Source organism: Hypanus sabinus, chromosome 23, assembly GCF_030144855.1.
Source record: "Hypanus sabinus isolate sHypSab1 chromosome 23, sHypSab1.hap1, whole genome shotgun sequence".
Classification (NCBI taxonomy): Eukaryota; Metazoa; Chordata; class Chondrichthyes; order Myliobatiformes; family Dasyatidae; genus Hypanus; species Hypanus sabinus.
The window spans coordinates 21,588,227-21,606,213 of NC_082728.1; the positions used below are offsets into that span (position 1 = coordinate 21,588,227).

Sequence of the window (17,987 nt, forward strand, 5' to 3'; positions counted from 1 at the left end):
ATGAAATTCTGTGTCAACATTTAAAGGTAAACCTTTTGTAAATATTAAACATTTAACACTATGATGTTTGATTTGTTTGACAGATTAGATAGCTGCAGGTAGGTCATATTCTGTACCATGCAAGGAAAAATCTTTCAATGTTCTCAGCTGTATGGCACACTCAATTTAGTCATTGTATTGTATAGTAACTCCTTTTATTTGAAAAAAATGCATGAATATATTTCATCATATGAGATTTCTCTCCTTAATTAGATAATTCACTAGCTGGAAAAAAGGTGTCAACCCTGTTGACTCATTAATTTTAATTTGTAATAAATAGGTTACCAGAAATATTAGAAGACAATAAGTTAGAAATCTGTTGTATATGTGAAATGTGTAGCACTTTAAATTGGAAAAACTGTGTTCAAATCACATATATTAAAACAATTCTTGTTTGTATGCATACAACAGAGGATACCTTTTAATGCTAACATTTTGCAAGTTGTTACTGTGTTAAACATTTATTCCAAAATTAGAGTAGTAATACTTAAATCAAAAATTGCTTATTTCTATGTATTCTTCCTGTCTTTAATAGCTTATTTCCCAAATTCCTGTCCAACCGTGAGTTTGAATAATCATTTAATTTGTTTAGGATTTAGGCTTGAAATACTTTGTTGCAGCTTTGAAATATTCAATTTTTTTTCCTGAATGTTAACAATAGTTTCAATCCATTGTGAAGACAGAGTACATAGCATTGGTTAATGGAAAATAGAAAATATACAGTGGAGCTTGCTGCTCTAAGGGTGGACTTATAGCAAATGTTGATGTAATTATGTAATCTTATTGTAGTATCCCAACTGCAAACGGATGTTGAAGATATTGCACTGCGGCATTTCTATGTGACCAACTTACAACAGGATATGTGTTCTGACGTCATGGTGATGAAGCGTGCTACAGAAAAGTTGGAGGCTGAAAAACTACAGGCAACAAAGCTGAAACAGAAGCAGGTACAGCAGATCACAGATCTTTCATGTTAGCTCTGAGAGAATGTTGAATCCCTTCATCCCTTCATTGCAAGTGTGTGGATGCCCAGAAAATGGGAAGGAATGCACCCATATTACTTGGCCCATCAAGCATCTCTTGTGTTTCTGTATTAGAACCTACACATTTCATTTAGCCTGAACAAGTTCCTAATGGGGTAAGCAGATGGGTAGTTTGTGAGATGATACACCCTTTCCACAGGACTCCTCTGTGTCCTGGCAGAGGGTTCCAGGTTCTCAACACCATTAATATTTCTCCCCTGTCTTGCGCCATCATGGTCCAGAGATTTCCAGGAGCCAGTTGGGATGTTACTTTGCTTTGAGGGGTTGACTATCTCCTTGAATCACTCCAGACCATGGAATAGAGTGTTTGGCAGTTGATGTGTGATCTTTGGGGCCTATCCAATGTAGCTGACCAAGTGTAATAGGGGCCCAATTCTGGGGGTGATGACCTGGGAGAAGTCATTGATATTGATTTACTAATCCTTCTCATAAATTTGAAGGATTTTTCAGCCACAACATTTGTGATATCCTTCTAGTGTTTTGAGTATCTGCTGTAAATAGTCCAGGTCTTAAAAATATATAGGAGGGCAGGAGTTACTTCTGCCCAGTGGACCATACATTTTTGCAGGTTTATAGTTTTTATCTTCAGATACCCTTTTTCTTAATTGAACAATTTGCTGGTGAATTAAAGGCCATCATGTTTTCAAATGGCCAACAAGAAGAAAATGTCACTTTATTTTTGTGGGAATGGCAGGCATATGAGTTTTAACCTTGGCTACTTGAAATTAGTGAAGCCACACTTGCTCCTGATTCACCACCCAACACCCTTCTTCCCACTGCACCATATGGAAAGAGTATCCTGATTTATTCCTTATCCAAATGTTGAAATAAACATTATTTGGTTGATTCTATTTATGGTATCTTATACTGTTGGGCTCCAAATGGGTCTCTCAGAAAGTAAAAGTTATAATACAAATGTAGTGTGTTATAAAACTGCCTTGTGAAAACAGTAACAATATTTGTGCTTTAGGACATGTTTGTAGACCGTTTGGTATCTCAACTGGATACATTGCGAGAACAAATTGCAATGTATGAAGCCCAGTATAAAGCACAAGCGGAAGAAACAAAAGCAGCAAGGAATACAGTAGCAGAGGTGAGAGAATAATCCTTAGTGTACCTACAACCATCTTCAGTTTGCATCAGATTTACTTTGTATGAAGTCACTGTTGTATTTAAAAAAAAAACTTGGCACTTTTGACATTGGTGTAGTCAAAAAGAGTAATCTTAATATCCTGTATTTTTGAATTTTTTAAAATTGGATTTCACTTATAAAATTCCCAGTTTCTTTTGTAAATATTATTCATTTCACTAGATTTTTCCATTTTTAAATTAGATTAACAAAAATCCAATGATAGGTGTGATCATGCAAGGCTCCGGGAGCTGTCTCCTGATTGAATGAGAGAGTGAGAAGGACAGTACACCAGTCTCTTTTGCCCTTGGCAATAAGGTTGTTCTGTTGGTTTAAGAGGAGGTTGAGAAAGTGTTCACGCCATTAAAATGTATTTTACAAGCTACTGAAAGTGGGTAGTCCATAACCCTTTTATAATACGTAATTTGGATTTTTAAGACAATACAGTATGTGATGAAGGAGGCATACGGCATTCTTCCCTTCATAGGTCAGGATGCAGAATAGAGGAGTTGGGATGCTTTTTATTTTATTCTTTTTATTTTGGAGATACGGCACAGACCAGGTCCTTCTGGCCCAACGAGCTTGTGCTGCCTTGCAACCCACCTATTTAACCCCAGCCTAATGACAGAAAAATTTACAATGGCCATCTAACCTAATAACAGTATGTCTTTGTGCTGTGGGAGGAAACCGGAGCATCCGAAGGAGGTACACGCGCACATAGGAAGAACGCTCAAACTTTCTTACTGAGGACGCTGGAATTGAACTCAAAACTCTGATGCCCTGATCTGTAATAGCGTCACACTGAGTGCTATGCTACCATATGTTATGCTGCAGCTTTGCAGAACACTGTTTAGGCCGAACTTTAGGTATTGTGTGCCACTCTGGTCTCCACGCTGGAGGAAGGATATGAATGTGTTGGGGAAAAAAATGCAGAGATAGTTCATCAGATTGTTGCTTGAATTAGAGGATTTTAGTTATGGGTGGTGTTTAGGTAGATTGGGCTTCTTTTCCCTGGAGCAAGGGAGACTGAAGATATATGTAAGAGGCAGAGATAACATAGACAGTCAGAATCTTTTCTCCATGGTAGAGCTATCAAAAATAAGCATGCAAGGTAGGAGGAATGAGTTTTAAAGGGAGCCTAAGGGGTAAGTTCTTTTACACAGTGAGGTTGATATCTGGAATGTGCTGCCAGAGGAGGTGCTGGAAAGAGATATAATCATGTTTAACAGACATTTAGTTCTTTTCAAGTTTTAAGTTGCATGTGTTCAGTCTCTGTTATGAAGAATAGAGTAGGAATAAGTGAACCATTTTTTTCCTCAGAAGGCTGAGATTATTGGCATGCTGTAGGAATTGATACTGGGGACCTAGCTATTCACAAAATATAGGTATTATTTCAATGTGGTGATTTCAGAGGGACATCAGGAACTATTGTGTACTGAAGGCCATATATCCAAGTTTGTTGAAGATGCACAGCTAAGTGGCTGTGAGCTGTTTGCTAAGGCCCCAGAGAGATATAGCCAGGTCTTATGAATTGGTAAGGACATGGTAAAAGCAATACATAAAATATAGAAATATGTGAGGTCATCCAGTCTGATAGCAAAAAAATAGAATGGTCAAATACTTTCTAAAAAGGTGATAGTTTGAAAGTTTTGACATTTAGGGAAGCCACGTGTCCCTGAATGTGACTCACTGAAATATAACAGAATTTGAAAATAGCAATGAAGAAATTAAGTGTTATGCTGGCCATATTTGCAGACAATACCTTGCTCCAATTGCAAAGGACTCCAGTGAAACCATAAATGAATATGTATGGTTTTCCTACCTTTGGGAGGTCTGGTCTTCCTATCTTTAGAACAGGGGTTCCCAACCTTTTTTATGCCATGGACCAATACCAGCAAGCCAAAGGTCCATGGACCCCAGGTTGGGAATCCCTGCTTTAGAAGGATGTACATGTAAATAAGGGAGTGCACCAATGGTTCCTAAGGTGATTCCTGTGATTGGGTTCAAGTGATCTTTTGAGGAGAGGTTAAGCAGATAGCAAGTTTGAAAGAGTGAGGGGTGATAATTATGAAGTATACAAAATTCCTATTGGATATTGGAGGATAGATACAGACATTGTTTCCCTTGACTATTCTGTGTTCAACCAGAGGCAGTAATCTCAAACAAAGTAAACCATTCAAGACAAGAATGAGAAAACATTTCTTAACCCAGAGGTTTGTGAATCTTTGGAATTCACAATTTCCATGGGATCTTTGAAATTATTCACCTAAGAGGGCTGTGGAGCCGTGATCATAGTGTGTGTTCAAGAATTAATTGATTAGATTTTTAGATATTAAGAGAGTCATAGGATATGGGGTTTGAAGGAAATGGTGCTGTGCTAGTCATAATCTTATTGAATGACAAAGCAGACACTCAGGACCAGATCATCTCCTGTTGCTTCCATTTCTTATATTTTGACTGCTGTGTAAATTTTAATGTTGGGAATTCTTACATAATTTCATCTAAGATCAAAGTCTTGTTTTACTTTTTCTGATATTTAATTACAGCATTCTTCTTCTTCTTGAATTTGTCAAATAAATTCCTAGGCCAGCATGGAAATTGTGGCAATCAACCTCGAGAAGAAGCAATTATTAGAGCAATGGAGGAGTAGTCTAATTGGAATGCAGAAACGTGATGAGGTCCATGCTGCAATGCAAGAAGCTGTCAGGTAGGGGTTGGAATCCAGTTGATTTGTGATAACAGTTCAGAAAATTTCATTAGCCTGAATGACATAGTTATGTATTTTGTTTTGAGATATTGTGTTTAGCCCATATAAGACTCCAAATATCTTTCAGCTTCTGACTTAGGTATAATGGATTCCGGTTAATTGGTCCGTCAGTTAATCAGGGCAGCTGTTTATTTGGGACAGCTCTTCAAGAGCAAAAATGAATTGAGAAAACAGCTGGGATTCCCTTCATTTATTTGAGATACCATGCCAATTAAGTGGAACAGGAGACTGTTGCTGAATAGTCTCAAACTAATGTCTGTCATGTACACTTGTGTGGCTGTTATATACTACACCATGCTTAGAGCAAGTGGCTTTTAAATAGCATCAGTTGCATATGTTTTTGTTCAAAAAGCAGTTATTTTTGTCAATCAAAGTTAATGAAAAATTTAGAGTTGTCTTACCACAATAAAGAAGACAATTAAAACAGTTTGATCACGACATTTTCAAGCATTCAGGCTTGGAAATGCCACAAACGGTCTGGAGTGAAAATGAAATGGTTTCACTACTTCAGGTTAAGAACTACAAAGAATTTGAAGGTATTGACATTCATCTTGGATGTTAGAATGAAAATAAAAATTTGGAGGATGCGGTCGTTGAAAACATTGTATGAAGTCAGTCCATTATGTGCACTAGGTTTCTGCCATTAATTTTATTTATTTAGAATCCATCAAAAGAACGCAGCAGCGTGTTGGTTGTCTATCGTATCTGATGGTGACAATGACACCTGTGCCGAAGAATTTTTAAAGTGGAAAAGCTGTTACACTAGGACAGTTCCACTCTTTTGATCTCGGAAGTCTGGGTCAGTGGTACGAGTAGTCATTCCAAACTGGGGTCTTCCATTGATTCCATATGCTATGACAGACATGCCCCTATTTCACCGGCCTGCCAACTACCCTCACCTGGTTTAGCTTGCCTGTCAAAGCAATGTACTGGCGTGTGGCCACTTTTACATGCAAACAGCTATTTGAAGCCACAGGTAAAAGCCGAATGTCATGTGGGGACCAAAGGTGAGTTAACTGCCTGAGAATGGATATGACAAGCCCCTTCACCAGAGGTGCTACCCCTCCCTGGATACCCCATACATGGCAGCATACACTGGATGAATTCCTCTATAGATCAGGAACTAAAACAGTTTGATAGTATTGTATTAGCATTGATAGTGTAACACTTACCCAACAGGCTGGTATATGTCTAGGAGAAAAGGAGGTCCAGCCACTCACCAACCCCACCCCCCGTACATGCAGGTGCTGTGAGAATCAAGTTTATGCCGCGCGTACACACATAATATCAAACTCACACCAAATACTGTTATGGAATACACTTTAAAGATTTTACTAAATCTAAAAGTATACTATGCAATACAGTATATATGAAGGAAAAGAAAATAAAGTAAAAGGCGCCAACTTAACAAAGTTCGGTCAGTTTAGTGCACATCGTTGGAGCTCAACCATCGAACCATTCGACCCCTCGTCGCTTGCCTCTGACCTCCACGTCCTCGCACCTGGGACCACCCCCGGTGGTCAACCGAGCAGTGCAGTGCACGTCCACCTTCCTCAGCATCTCCTTCCTGCCTCTCCTGAAAAGACCGCAAAACCCCCAAGCTCCCAGCCTCACAAGACAAAATAACATTCCCCATTGGTTAAAAAATGAATACAATCCCCACATCAGCAAGTCCAAAGCTAAACAACTGCGAGAGAAAACACTTATCAAACATTAAAGCATTCTTACTCTAGCAAACCAAAGAAGCCATTTTGATTAACATACACAGTACATTGTACAATAGTGTTCTAATTTGTTCTGTACTTCATTCATATACATAACTTATTACTCAGTTTAATGATAGTTTGTCTTTTTCATACTTTTTAACTATTTCTATGAAACTTCAGCTAATTGGACCAAAAGGTATAAGTCCCATTGTGAACCAATTAACCAGAATCCAGTGCATCTGATTGAAGAGAATGATATTTGCTACTGTTATCATAGTTGTTTGCAGACATGATACACCAAGTGCATGGCTTTTTACTAAACTGGAATTACTTCTGTTTCTAGCCACAAGTATACTTGAGCTGGAAAAAACAGATCAAAGTTCAATACTAACTATTAGACACAGAATATCATGCAATTGCTATAAGCTTAGCAAAAAGATATTAATAGACCCATATATGTTGAATGTGCTCGCTTCCTATCTATTCCTACTTCTGTTGTGGAACTTGTAAAATTTTAAAAAGCACTCACAATACTATACTATATATGCATATTGCATCGTTCCTAGTCAAGCTTTTTTAAGTCTAGTGCATTTGCCAATCATTAACCTGTTAGCTCTCTAAATCTTTGATGTAAATCTTTAAACATAATTTTATAGCTTAGTTTTCCTTGTGCTATATTTTATGATTTTTTTCTAATGGTTTTATTATCTTTATTCAGACAGGCAAAGCAACAGGTAGAAACCTTGAAGACAGAAATACAGGCCTACAAAAAATTTATCATGAAGGAAGAAGAGCGGAATGAATCTCTCACCATGAGTCTAAACAGATTGATGAATGACATTAACATGACCCAGAAACAGATTACACAGAATCTGGCAAAACAGGAAGGATTAAAGCAAGAATATAGCACCTACACTCGGACACTGCAGGAGACAGAACGCTTGCTCAACAAAGCTGCAATAGTAAGAGCATTGTCATCATGAATACTATTAATAGTTTAACATTGACAAGTTACCTCTGTATATTTTCTGGATTCTAATTATCAAATATTAACTGGTATTTGGTTTCAGGAAAGTGTGTTTCCATTTGAAAGTACAAAGCTAGTGCACCCTTTGATTTCAAGTTAATTTATCTCACCTGTTAATGGCTAATATTTTTAGTTATATTTTTTGCTATTTATATGTTCTTTTGAATCTGAGGCATTCAGCTGAAGTAGCATTAAAATTATTGATTCATTTCCTATGAACGGACCACTATTCCTAGTCCCCAAACCACGCTCTCACGGAGTTTGGAATCAGTGAGACTGGAGTGATATCTGAGACAGTCAAATGTTTATTAACTTAAAGTGGAATAATGAATCTAATTTTTCACAAGTGCTTTGAATATCAAAGGTTCATTTATTTTCAAAGTATACATTCTGAAATTCTTCTTGTCCAGATAGCCACAAAACCAAGAAACAAAAGAAAAGAATGGGAGCACGGTCATCTACCCCCAAATACCCCACTCCCCACACACAAAAAACAAAGAGGCACATCGACCCCTAAATTCCCTTCCCCAGCACATAAAAAAACACAAGAAAGATTAGATGAAAAGCACAGAATATAAAAAAAACTATGAGTGAAAAACGTCTACAGTCCAAGTCCATATCCAAATCGCAAAAAAACTGGATCTCATTCTCCAGGCAGGCCTTTCCCTCTCCATAGCAGAGCAATCCCACCAGTGATAAAAAAGGTAGTCAGCCAGTTCTCAGCTTCTGCATTCGCCTCAATGTTTCAATCTCCCTCATTGTTTTAATCGGTGAACAATTAAGCTTTAATTGGTGAAATGGAGTTGAACATTGGCTTGTGCCCTGTCCGGCAGCCTTTTCACCATGAGGTTCCTGCATGCTGTCTCTGTCTCCTGGAATGCTCTCATAAACACGCAAATGATCTCCTAACAGCAAATCATAGGCTCCAACAGTTCCAGAGTCACATTCAAGATGCAAAACAAATGTAAAAGACATAGAAGTGAAATATATGGTTTCATGATCTATTCAGAAGATGTTGACCAAAGGACCGTTGTGGGCAGGTGCCATCTTGACTAGATGATAGATTTAAAACTAAAAGTACTAAAAATTAGTGGATCAATTATCTTTCAAATGAGAATGAAGAAAGGACCGTTAAACCTTGGTTTTATCTTGACATAACTGTTCTGTTGAATTTTCAAAATACCAGATTTATGACTATCTCATATTTGATATTTAGGACAAGAGCATGCGCCAAAATGAAGTCAAAGCATTGCTACTACAAACAGAAAAGGAATATGCAACAAAGGTAGAACTGGAAGACAAGATCATGGCAAAATTACAGAGTAAATTAACCATGAATCAGGCACACAATTACCTGAAGACCCTGGCTAACAAACTTCAAATCCGAAAACGGCAGTTGGTAGGTATATTGATTGTTTATAAGTATTTACAATGCTACCCTGTAAAACATTTCCAATTGGTAATACAAAAAAACAGGAAAAATAATTATTTCCTCATTAGGTTTCATATACAAGAAAATAGCTCATGCCATTAGAGGCAATGTATTAGTTTGACTTAGAGGATTGGCTAACCAATTAAAAAAAGTGTCAGGAATAATGGGACACTTCCACTTTGGCAGTCTGAAATGAGTGGCGTGCCACAGAGATCTGTATTAGGATCTTAACTTTTACAATCTATAGTTATGATTTTTTAGCTGCTAAAAACAAATTTACTGAGAAAAAGAGGTTGGAAAGCAAATTCTGATATGCAGCTGTGTATAGGTCAGGGAAGTGAGCAAGCTTTGGCAAAGATGGGGATCTGTGAAGTTATCTATTTTTGAAGGAAAATACAATGTCAGGATATTGTTTGAAGGAGAGCACAGTGATCTACCTATTCTGCATAGTTTTGATGTCATATAGTAATGGATTAGCTGATGTCCCTATTACTTCACCTTTGGCATGACTTCAGCTACAAATAAGTAGCTCCTTAATCCAAATGATTCCTAAGCTCCGGAACCTGGGTCTTAGCACTCAGATCTGCAGCTGGATCTTCAACTTCCTCACAGACAGAACCCAGGCTGTAAAAATAGGGGACAAGCTCTCCTCTACAATCACTCTGAGCACCGGTGCCCCACAAGGCTGTGTACTCAGCCCCCTACTGTACTCGCTGTACACTCATGATTGTGTAGCCAAGTTTCCATCGAACTCAATATATAAGTTTGCTGATGACACCACAATTGTAGGCCATATCTTGGGTAATGATGAGTCTGAGTACAGAGAGGAAATTAAGAAGTGGAAAGCATTCTTCTAGGGTGCATCACAACCTGATATGGAAGTTGTCCTGTCTAAGACCGGAAGAAGCTGCAGAAGATCATGAACATAGCCCAGCACATCACACAAACCAATCTTCCATCCTTGGACTCACTTTACATTGCAGGGTGTCAGAGCAGTGCTGCAAGGATAATCAAGGACACGACCCACCCAGCCAACACTCTTTTTGTCCCCCTTCCCTCCGGGAGAAGGTTCAGGAGCTTGAAGATTCACACGGCCAGAATTGGGAACAGCTTCTTTCCAACTGTGATAAGACTACTGAACGGATCCTGACCCAGATCTGGGCCATACCTTCCAAATATCTGGACCTTACTTTACCCTTTCTATTTTCTAATTATGATTTATAATTTAAATTTTTATTATATTTACTTCAATTTGTACTTCAGGGAGCGTGAAGTGCAAAATCAAAAATCGCTGTGATGATTGTATGCTCTAGTATCAATTGTTTGGTGACAATAAAGTAAAGTGGACATATATCCCAAAGCATTTTGGAACCAATTTATCACATGTACAGTTCAGGAGCAGGAATTTTGTAATCCGTGTTTTATTTAACTTCACAAAAATGTGAAAAATTTGATGATATTCTTGGATGTTGCATCTATTTCTTGATTTTTAAATCAGTGAATTTTTTATGAAGGGCAGCCAGTTACATCATAAAAATCCTTTCAAATTAGTATATCTGTGTATCTCACTTGTTATTTTAGGCATCCATGTGGTCACTGCGTCATTCCTTTGTTGCTCTTGGAAAAAGCTTGGAAGATTATGGGTATAATTTTGCTTTTTCCCTATGTTACACAAAGTGTTACTGAGAAATTAAATATAATTATGGGCTGCCTACATAATTAGGATCCTTTCTCACTCATGAGTACTTCATTCAATATTAACTGTTATCAAATCTACAAAAACTGTGAAACAATTCAATGTTTCTATTTAATGAACCTGTTTTAAGGTTCTGCATTTGAGCTGTATATAGTATTCAGAAGTGGAACACAAACTTTGCTGAGATTTTCTTGCACTCTGCTCTGGGGAATCCTGTCACATATCCTGTGCTTGGTATATCTGACATTGAATATCTGAGTTCCTTTGTTTTGATGGATACCTTAAGGTTGTGAGGTTGAATGTTGGATTAAAGCAAATTATTTGAAAACCTTTAAATAAAATAAGATAATTTTAAATGACTAGATGTGTGTGTAATTTACCAACATTAGATTTGATTATTGATTCTTGTTTCACAGATAACATTCTTTTTATTTGTTTTTATTTGATTCTAATAATTTTAAATACTTCTGTATGCCAGGGAAATGCAGAACATTGTAAGTTTGTTGTGGGGTTCTTATTATGGTCTCTCACCCGTCTAATTAACTTCCCTGAGGATCTAATACCTTGCGTAGCCTTACTGACTGGATCTATAATGTTCTGAGCCTGCATTTTGGGCACATTAATAGGGAATCTATGTGTCAAGTACAGATAACAATCCTTCTTAGCAAAACCTAGGCCAACTTCTTCTAGTCTTTGTCGCTGGCACTGCATCAATGTTCCTTCTAAGGTGGGCACGTGTGTGCATGCATGTATCTTTTGCTACGAGACCACAGAGGAATTTAAACTGCCAATAAAAGATTGTCACCCTCTACCTCATTGGCTTGTTAAGTATATTTCTCGATTGTACACAGTCACATTTCCTTTTCTGATTTCTGATGCAGACGGTGTTGACAACATGGAGTTTGTGAAGATTTGAAGGCAAATTTTAGACCTGGCTTATTTATTCTGTTTTTATTGATGAAATTATTGCTTCATTATGTTGCATTCCAATAAAGCAAAGAGTGTGAAGCGCTAAAGAGCTGCTAGTTCATTTAAAGAGGACTGCCTTAATGAAACAGTAGACACTGCTACACTGAAAGCTCATGAGGTCAGGAATGTGCAGCTACAAGAAATATTTATGTACAATACAGAAACTGGTGTTACCTGCATTATATTGTCACGATGAAGAAGTTGCTGGAGAATTTGCAAGTGGGAAGAATTAGAGTGATATTTGGAAACTTGACTGTTTAAAGCATCATTTAGCAAGCAAATCACATATGGACAGTATGCAAAAGTTCTGGCAAGAAAATCCTTCATTACTCACTGTAGGCCTGCTGTGTCTGTTTTGTGAGAGTGTAGAAAGTTAAAACAATCAAACCCACAGGAGATCAAAGTTTTTATTGACAGTGTTTTGATAGCTGTTGAAATTAATGCCTCTCTGTACAAAACTCATTGCAGACATGTTGTTGTCACTGGGCAAAAAATTGCACAGCACAAGATTTTTCTGCACACTGGTCATTACAAATTTGAGGGAACATTGAACTGTATGACATTTGGCCAGTATGAACAGATTTGTACAAATACAGGGAGTGGCACGGTGAAATAGTGCCTCAAAGCTCTAGCATCTTCAGTTCAGTCCTGATCTCCAGTGTTGTACTTCCTGCGACTCTCCTGTCTATTCTCATTACCTCCCAGAGTCCAAAAATGTGCATGTTGTTTGGTTAATTGGCCATTGTAAGTTGCTCTGTGTGTAGATACATGGTAGAATATTGTAGGGTCCTGAGAGGTTGATAGGAGCGTTGGAGAATGAAATAGAAAATGAATGCTTGATGATTGGTGTAACATGATGGGACAAAGTCCCTTTTTCCATGTTGTATTTCTCTATGACTCTGACAAAATAGGATGAAGAAACAATATTAACTTGTAGTTATTGGTGCAGTATTCATATTATTCTGATTGTAAGTATGCAAAAAAAAATCAGATACTGAACTTTTGGCACAGCATTATTATTCACTGTGCTGCTCATAGCATGAACTTCACTAGATGCGAGCATCTTAATTAATCAACATTATTAGCTGCAGGCTCACATTAGAAAGGAGAAAACATAAAAATCTCAGACTACTATATGTGCAAAACACATTTTATAGTATTTTAATTTTTTTATTTAAGCCAATTATTCTGCATATTTTGGCTTCTCTCAAGCATCAAATATCAAAGAACTTACAAAGATATACAAAGTTTAATGCCTTTAGCACCATTTGTTCAGAGCATTGGTAATACTATAAGGACTGTTAGTACACTAATCTAAGATGCCAACTTTTAAAGTTTTCAGCCTTTTCATTAAGGTATTGGAAAGTCAAATTTCATTTCAAAGAACATTTGTGGTTTACTTTTAATAGGTACAATTTAGGATATTTTTGTAACCATGTCATCACTTGAGACAAGAAAAGATTTTTTTTGTTGAAAATTGTCATCTTCCTCTTGACACTTTTACATAAGTTTGCACAATAACTATAATAAAATAAAATATTTCTGAATAACACTGAAAATGTAAGTATTTTTATTTGCTCCATTAATTATATCTATTTTACGATTTCTTGTCTGCTTTACAGGAAATTGAATATGCAAACACTGAAAACAATTATGCTCAAATAATTTTGGGTATAAATGATAAAAAAGTGGAACTGAGAATACTGCAGAAAACTCTAAAGGATCAGTTAAATGAATTGAATGATAAAAACAAAGTTGTTTCTTTGAGTGAAAAGGAGATTGCAAAAAGGAGACTCGTCATTCAAAACAAACAGTCAGTTTTAAACATGCAAAACAAGAAAATTGCACAGCTGATAACAGAAATGGGAGTAAGTTCAGAAACTAATTGTTAATTTATATAAATTGTAAAGTATAGAATTGTAATTAATTAATAAGTATACCAGTAACTATATCTACATAACTTTAGCATGAATTTAAAAAAATGCTGGAAATACTTGAGAGGCAAGGCAACATCAATGGAGAGAGCAACAGAATTTGTTTCAGTTTAATGACTTTTTAATCAGAACTATAGGAAGTTAGAACTAAAGCAAATTTTATGATACAAGGGATGGGAGGAAAAGAGCATAAGAGCTGGTTTGTAGTGGATGAAAAATAGTGACTAAGTGACAAATGAGGTGATAATGCACGGCACAAGGAGCCCCAAAGAGATAGTTGAGCAATAAAACTAAAGAATTTATACAAAGATGAAAGTCTCACTCTAAGTAAGAAGAGGAACTTGATTGTAAACAAAGGTGGGAGAGCAGATACCTGATTGGATGAGAACTAACCAATCAGGAGAGATGGACTACGGGGTTATAAATACCACCGGACTAGCATGCCTAGGCGTCATCCCTGATGAAGATGGCAGAGTTTGTCATTGAAACAACGGTTATGAACAATACCTGTTCCTGGCTGGAAGCATGAGAAGAGTTTATTCATTCAAAGGAGGCCTGAGAGGCTAATTTCTCAAGTGTGCGTATCGAACAAGTTGTCAGAGCAAATGATAGAGGCAGGTGTAATTAGAAGACATTTAGACAGGTAAATGATTAAGAAGGGTCTAGAGGGAAATGGGCCAAATTGTAGTAACTGGAACTAACCCAGGTATGCAACTTGGTTGATACAGATAATTTGGATCAAAAGGCTGGTTTTGGTGCTGTATTACTCTGTGACACTCAATTCTAAACTGGGAGTGATATGTTTAAATTGCTGAACTCAGTGCTGAGTCCAGTAGGTTGTGTTGTGCCCAATCAAATTATGTTCTGGTTTTTCCTTGAGATGCTGTCTTGCCTGCTGAGTATTTTATATTTCTTTCATGCTTCCAGCATCTGCAATATTTTGCTTTCAGTTTTTGTAAATAATTTTTAGTCTTTGAAAATAAATCATTGTATTGTCTAATACACTTGTTTTGTCATATAATTGTTAGTGAAAAGGAAAAAATATTGAAAATGAGGGATGCTGATGAGCTCATAGTCAAATCTGTGTAGTAACTAGTAGGGCAAAGATAATCTTCAACTTTTCCAGTCTTTGTTACCTGCCTATTATGAACCTTATCTTAGTCATGTTTCTATTTATCTTAAAATAATTCAGGAAAATCTTTGAACTGAAACTGTATGTATTTCATAAAATTTTAACTTTGACTAAGTTAATTCAACTAAATTGCTGAATCTTTGTATCATACCTAGAAGTTCCATTAGTCCAATGACTTCAAACAGAAAATAATCAGAGAATATTATTGAGGATTTTGAATATTTTTAAAGGTTAATTTGATGAGTTTAATTCTGATTTTCTGCTTTTAAATAAAACAAGGTTAAGCCTGTCTTGGTTGTTAGAAAATAATTTGGAAGTAGTGTGGCCGTGTTGCAGAAGCAATCTGATTATGTTTTGCATTTAAGGTCAAGTTTTTCTGTCAAATTGACCCACATATAATTTGAAATTAGCACAAGGAGGAGAGAACTGAACACTTCAATTCACTGAATGTTTATCTTTGCACTTCAGGGGCATGAACTGAGCCCTCAGGAACTTAAAATAAGAACCCTGACGAAAAATATTGAGGAACAGAACAAAGAAATATCATCACTGCAACAATTTTGGCTCCGACAGCAGCATGAACTAGTCATGCTGACCCAAGAAAGGGAGCAGCAAACAGCCAGTGTGGAACTGCAGAAGAAACAAGTCACAATACTTGAACAGAAGAAGATCCGCACTGAAAGTAAGCTTAGGACAATCTGAGTAATCAGTCTATACATGAACTTCCATGTTCTACATACAAATTTTCTTTGTACATTCCTTCTTTAGAATAGATGTAATTTACTATATAAAATGTACAGTCCAGAAAAAATTAATTTTATTCATAATATCTTTCGCTTTCCCCATGCTTACCAAAGAATTCAGCAGATTGCCCTCTTGTAAAAGTGATGAAAACAAATACTTTAATATTTATTATCAATTACTTGCGGTCCACTTCAGCAGTTTGTCTATTAATCATGACCTGGCAGCAGATAACACCTGTAATGGCATGATGGATTTTGCAGCCTACAGTTTACCTCCCATTCATATTCAAAAGTGTAAGGCATAATTCCACGGTGTAAAGGAAAGACACTGTTAGTTAACATCTCAGGTTTTAATTCTGTTGCTGTTATTTTTACTTATGCACATCTCTCTAAAATGACACACAATGGTCTTCTCCCTGTCAACTAATGCATTAATAATTGCTTTCAGAAGATGAAAGACAAATTGGAGAGGAATATTATGTTGTGCATATGAATAATTCTACAAACTAAGTCTGTATGCTCTAACGGAAGCTTCCCAAAAAAAATTAATATTCCAAATTTAATGGGAAACTTCTGGTAATTGTTAGTTGTGAATAAAATTTGTCACACTCCATCTATATACATAGATCAAGTGCACCGTCTTTCTTTATCCTTTTCAACCACACTTAACAACACCCTGTCCTGTTTCACAACAAATTTGTATCATCTTTGTCAATATTACCTGACATCATAAAATCTTGCATCCATCTTTTTGCCACCTAGATATGATACAACAGGGACTAAATGTAAAGAAGGACATTGAACGTCACATGAAGGTCCTGTCTAATGACATGCTGAAGCTTAACACACTTTTAATAAAGAACAACTCTGCCAAGGATTCACTCGTGCACAATAATGTACTCATGGAAAATGAATTTATAAAATCACTCAAGGTTAGTGAAAAGAAAGTACATAATTGAAAATTAAAAAAAAACAAGTTAACAGATCCAAACCCGTTTATCATTATAGAAGACCTCAGCAGGTGGTAAAGAAGGACTTAAAGAGTGATTTACTGTTATAAGAAAGTCTATGAAAGCTAATCCATTTATTTTAAATCAGAATAAAGTTGAAATTATAGAAATCTATAAAATAATGAATGAGCTGAGCTGCATGCACATTGATAATTTAGTTCAGTTTTATAGACTGACGTAAAAGTTAAGCAGTCCAAATGCAGGGATAGTCTAGATGCTACATAGTTGTTTTTATTTTTGAGAGCAGTAAATGTGAGATAGTGTATTATATGTAGTCTCTTTCTGCCACATATTAGTCGCAAGAAAAGATTGCAGAATATATTTCAACTTGTTTCCTAGTATTAGGCAATTTTTAAAATGTTTTTTATTGTCTCACATAACGAATGTATGAAGTGCCTAGTTACAATGCATGATGATTTGATGAACCATTTGGCATTTGCTTTGCTCATTTCTGTAAATGTTTATGATTATGCCAAATGTTCTTTTTGAATCATTTCATCTGTCACCTTTGTTTTGATGAAGCTTCTGTAAAATTTCAGTTTAACTTCGTGAAAGAGGTTCAACTTGTTAACACTGTTGAAAGTTAACAAGATGACCCCAATAACCGGCTGTAATACATCTTTCCAAAATATTGATCACTCATATTTTGTGTGACAGATTTCATTGTCAAATGGACTTTATAATTGTTAATTTGGTTATTCTTTTTATAATGAGGCTTTTAAATGTTCTCCACTTCATTAAAGTAGTCTTGATTTCCCTTTAGTGATGTATTAAGAAAGCATAAGAAGCAAGGTTAGAGCTATTTTTATACACACTTGTGAAGCAAACAGTAATTATTATTTTCTGATTAAGATTATTTACTCTGAAGTTACCTTTATCATTATGCTTTCATAGAAGGTTCATCCACACGCTATTTGTTTAAAAATTATGTGTGTCTATTTTGTTGAGTACTAATTAAATATGTATGTGATGGTTGAAACTGAATAGTTTCACTCAAACTTATATTCTGACTTTTTAGAAACATAGAAAACCTACAGCACAATACAGGCACTTAAGTGATTAGCTTTTTAAATCTCAATGCACACAATATAGGATAAACTTTAGCTTTAAACCTCAAGCTAAATGTAACTTCTTATATCTTAGGATGCAGAGCGACAATCTATTGCAAAACAGCAGTATCTGGACCAACTGAAAGAAGAGAAAGAGAGGAATCTTAACAGTCTTGTGGAAGCAGAGTGAGTAATTATAAGTGTGTATGGCTGAGATTCTGGATTTGCACTAGATAATTCAATAATACTAGTCTTAAATGGCTTAAATGTGATATCCCATGATGCTTTATAAGAGCACAGATGAAAATTGA

At 36.2% G+C, this 17,987-nt stretch overlaps 1 protein-coding gene across 2 annotated transcripts in view; it reads left to right on the plus strand.

Annotated features, from left to right (window-relative positions):
- The window catches only part of ccdc40 (coiled-coil domain containing 40), a 77,773-nt gene that overhangs the window by 36,661 nt on the left and 23,125 nt on the right, over positions 1 to 17,987 (plus strand). For both annotated transcript variants that reach the window (XM_059948513.1, XM_059948514.1), the window contains 9 exons: positions 829 to 986; positions 2,053 to 2,175; positions 4,797 to 4,918; positions 7,403 to 7,646; positions 8,928 to 9,110; positions 13,431 to 13,676; positions 15,343 to 15,556; positions 16,380 to 16,549; positions 17,771 to 17,862. In XM_059948513.1, the coding sequence (XP_059804496.1) occupies positions 829 to 986; positions 2,053 to 2,175; positions 4,797 to 4,918; positions 7,403 to 7,646; positions 8,928 to 9,110; positions 13,431 to 13,676; positions 15,343 to 15,556; positions 16,380 to 16,549; positions 17,771 to 17,862 (1,552 nt within the window). The remainder of the gene's footprint in view (positions 1 to 828; positions 987 to 2,052; positions 2,176 to 4,796; positions 4,919 to 7,402; positions 7,647 to 8,927; positions 9,111 to 13,430; positions 13,677 to 15,342; positions 15,557 to 16,379; positions 16,550 to 17,770; positions 17,863 to 17,987) is intronic.